This window comes from Echinococcus granulosus, assembly GCF_000524195.1.
Source record: "Echinococcus granulosus chromosome Unknown EG_S00105, whole genome shotgun sequence".
In the NCBI taxonomy this organism is placed as follows: Eukaryota; Metazoa; Platyhelminthes; class Cestoda; order Cyclophyllidea; family Taeniidae; genus Echinococcus; species Echinococcus granulosus.
In genome coordinates, this window is record NW_020170485.1 from 4,497 (window position 1) to 7,515 (window position 3,019).

A 3,019-nucleotide genomic window follows, 5' to 3' on the forward strand; every position below is an offset into this window, starting at 1 on the left:
TTTAAATAAGCGTATCTTTTTGGCCCCAGCGTAAGTTATCCCCATCCTAGTTTGTGCAACAATTGAACTTTCTATTTACTGCAACTGTACTTCAAATTCTGTTACATCGTTTTGTTAACATGGTATGTTGCTTTATGCAAGTAGCACATTTTTTCTTTTCTTGTCTATATCTTTGTCTCTTTTAGTTTTGTGGGGCACCCTGAATATCCGTTCAACGTTGACTGCTAATTACACTTCTATCGCCTTCCCCCATACTGGCGTTCGTGGCTGCGTTAACACTTGCCTGTTCTACGTTTTGTGCTTTCATCACCTTGGCGAGCATCGTTATATGATCCATAGAATGCTTGAATGTGTTTCGCTTTTTATTTTTCTGAATGTCATTTTGGTAGGCTGTGGATTTAGTAGATGAGGGGCAGTTGGAACAACCAACGTTGGAAGCCGTTGTTGGATTGTGTACGCACAGGACATTAGAGATTGTTGTTTTGTGGAAATGACAATGTAGCGACAGAAGGTGGCTAACAAAAAGGAGTACATTTTGCTTGGTTTGTCACCTGGATATGATAAAGCAACCTTCCTGTCCTCCACTTATGGGTAAAGTGATGGCTCGTTCGTGGTGGAAGGTGATGAGGCCTTGTCGTATGCATGCACACCAACTTTTTCATAATCCAATTCATTTTCGCACCTAATGCGGCTCATTTGAAGCATTCTGGCTACCACTATCAATGCAGAGGTCGGTCTACGTAAGCTACGTACAAGGAGGCACGAATTATTTCCTTTCTTCGCATGCTTGAAAGGTGTTTCCGTAGGGATTAGTGGCCAATTAGGCTGAATCACAACTACCTTCCCCTCCATTTCGCACTTTGTCATCCACTGTACCGACTTCCTTGTACTGCTATGAGACCCGAGGTCATCGATGGGTCATTTTATTTTGTGTGTGATGAGCTCTTCTGCATTGGATTGAATTATGGGTTGACTGGACGGTAAAATAGATGGACCCTAGGTCCAGTTGCTCAGACTATAGAAAGTGAGAGATTCCTGTGGAGTGGTAGCGTCCAAATTGCTCCACAAACACACGAACAAGCACACGCTGAATACCGTCTCTCTTGAAGGAAGTGACCACCTCTCTCCTGTGTCAAGATCTAGTTAGTTCATGTGGCCGTATTTCTTGTGCTCCATCTAATCCCCTCTCTCTCCACCCTTTCCCATAACACTTGCGTACTTTCATTTCTAGGGGAGTTCTCCAGTCTACTTCCACAGCGGCATACAACCACTTCCTTTTTGGCTTTCGCTTGGTTTTTACATCCGCTGAGGAAGTAAACATGTCTAAATATTTACTGACCACAGATTCACACAAACAAATGTCTTGGTTTACATGCATTCCGTCAACGCACAGGTTTGTGCCCCTCCATTGACAGGACAGGAAGATTTATTGCTGCACAAATTAACAAGTACGCCAAATTCATCCACTTAATTTTCCGGTGACAGCAAAGCGTTAACCATAATTTGGCCATGAACACACTTCCCTCCCTCCTTTCTTCCTTCATCTCGGTTTCCTTTTCTCCTTCCATCGCCATTGCATTGTAGGGAACGAGCATAGCTCCAAATGTGACAGTTTTTTGCGGGTTTTCTACAAGTTTTAACCAACTTGACATGTGAAAAGCTCAAACTTCTGCTTAAAAGACGCATTCCAATTCTATTCTACCTTATTCGCCTTGCATGTGTGAAAATGTTTGTTGCCTGCGTCAACAACTAATCAGAGCGACGATTGGCGGTCTGTGCTTGTACTTGATTCAATTTTGACGGATCTCATGATCCCTACCCCGTCAAATGGAGAACACATCGCTCCACTGCTAAACGTTTTAACTTAATTTGTAATTCTGCCTGCAGGGGGATTGTGTCCCTACAATGAGAGGGAAAGAGAAGGTGTTGCCTATCACTTAACCCATCAGACCTTCTTCGCACTTGGTCGTAATTTCACCATTGTACTTGTAGCGGGACAATTTGTGGATGTGTTTTAGACATCCACATATTCATAACTTCATTCGGGTTGTTTTTTTTACCTGACGTTAATTGGTTGGATACATCTGCTCTCCCCTCGCCTACCTTTGTCTCCATTCCTCTCTCCCAATTAGGAGATTATCCTCATGCATTCTTTTTTCCTCAGAAGGTGACTATTTCCCAGTAAACAAGCGTGTCCGCATTGCATTGTGAACACATCCATTACACACAAACACTTTTTAACTAGGCGAAGGTAGCTTCTGTGGTTTGATCAAACAGTGCCAGACTTACTAATGCAGGGCATATAGTGGGGTGGTGGATCACTTGAGCACCATCAACAATGGGTCAATTCATTCAGTTACTCACTTATTTAGTCAGTCAGCGACAGTACTGTCCTCAAATGGCTACCACTATTGCAACTTCAATGGCAGGTATCATCTTAAAGTCAATCAGAAGAAAGTCTCACGAGATAATAGTTTATAAGGGACACTAATAGGAAGAAGAGATGGGTGGGCAGTGTTAAGAGGAAGGCTGGAATAGCGAGTAGTTGGACCAGTAAATCGTACTAATACAGCAAAGAGAGGCCAGCTTTGCTAAGGCCATCAGGGCTATGAAAATATGGTCTGCATGTTGGAAGAAACCGCCAGATTGTCCACAGATTTAAAGCCTAATTTGCTAAATAGTTAACCTGTAACGTGGTCTCATTAAGTATGTTCACATGGTCATTGTACTCGTCTGGTGGGATTTGAACCGAACCATTTGTCACGTTGCTTGTAGGGGCAAGGTGAAGTCGCTGCTGGAGGAGGAGAACGTTGTTGAAATCGCACGCAAACATGGGAAGGCGCCAGCGCAGGTGCTGCTGCGCCACGGACTGCAACGTGGCATCGTTGTAATTGTCAAAAGTGTCACTCCGGAGCGCATCAAGGCGAATTTTGGTGTAAGTTCGAAGTAATGAATGCAGAGTCGAGCAGTTTGCTTGGCAAGTGCTCCTCACATGTAGTGCTCACGTGGCACCTGTCTG

The 3,019-nt window shown here is 43.8% G+C and overlaps 1 protein-coding gene across 1 annotated transcript in view; it reads left to right on the forward strand. All coding sequences in view use genetic code 11, as the record gives it.

The window, feature by feature from the left end:
• EGR_08376 (Putative reductase) overlaps positions 1-3,019 on the forward strand; it is a gene marked incomplete at both ends in the record, with an annotated part of 4,323 nt that overhangs the window by 147 nt on the left and 1,157 nt on the right. Inside the window, 3 exons of the mRNA XM_024497625.1 lie at positions 186-385; positions 503-591; positions 2,776-2,935. Of these exons, the coding sequence (XP_024347929.1) occupies positions 186-385; positions 503-591; positions 2,776-2,935 (449 nt within the window). The remainder of the gene's footprint in view (positions 1-185; positions 386-502; positions 592-2,775; positions 2,936-3,019) is intronic.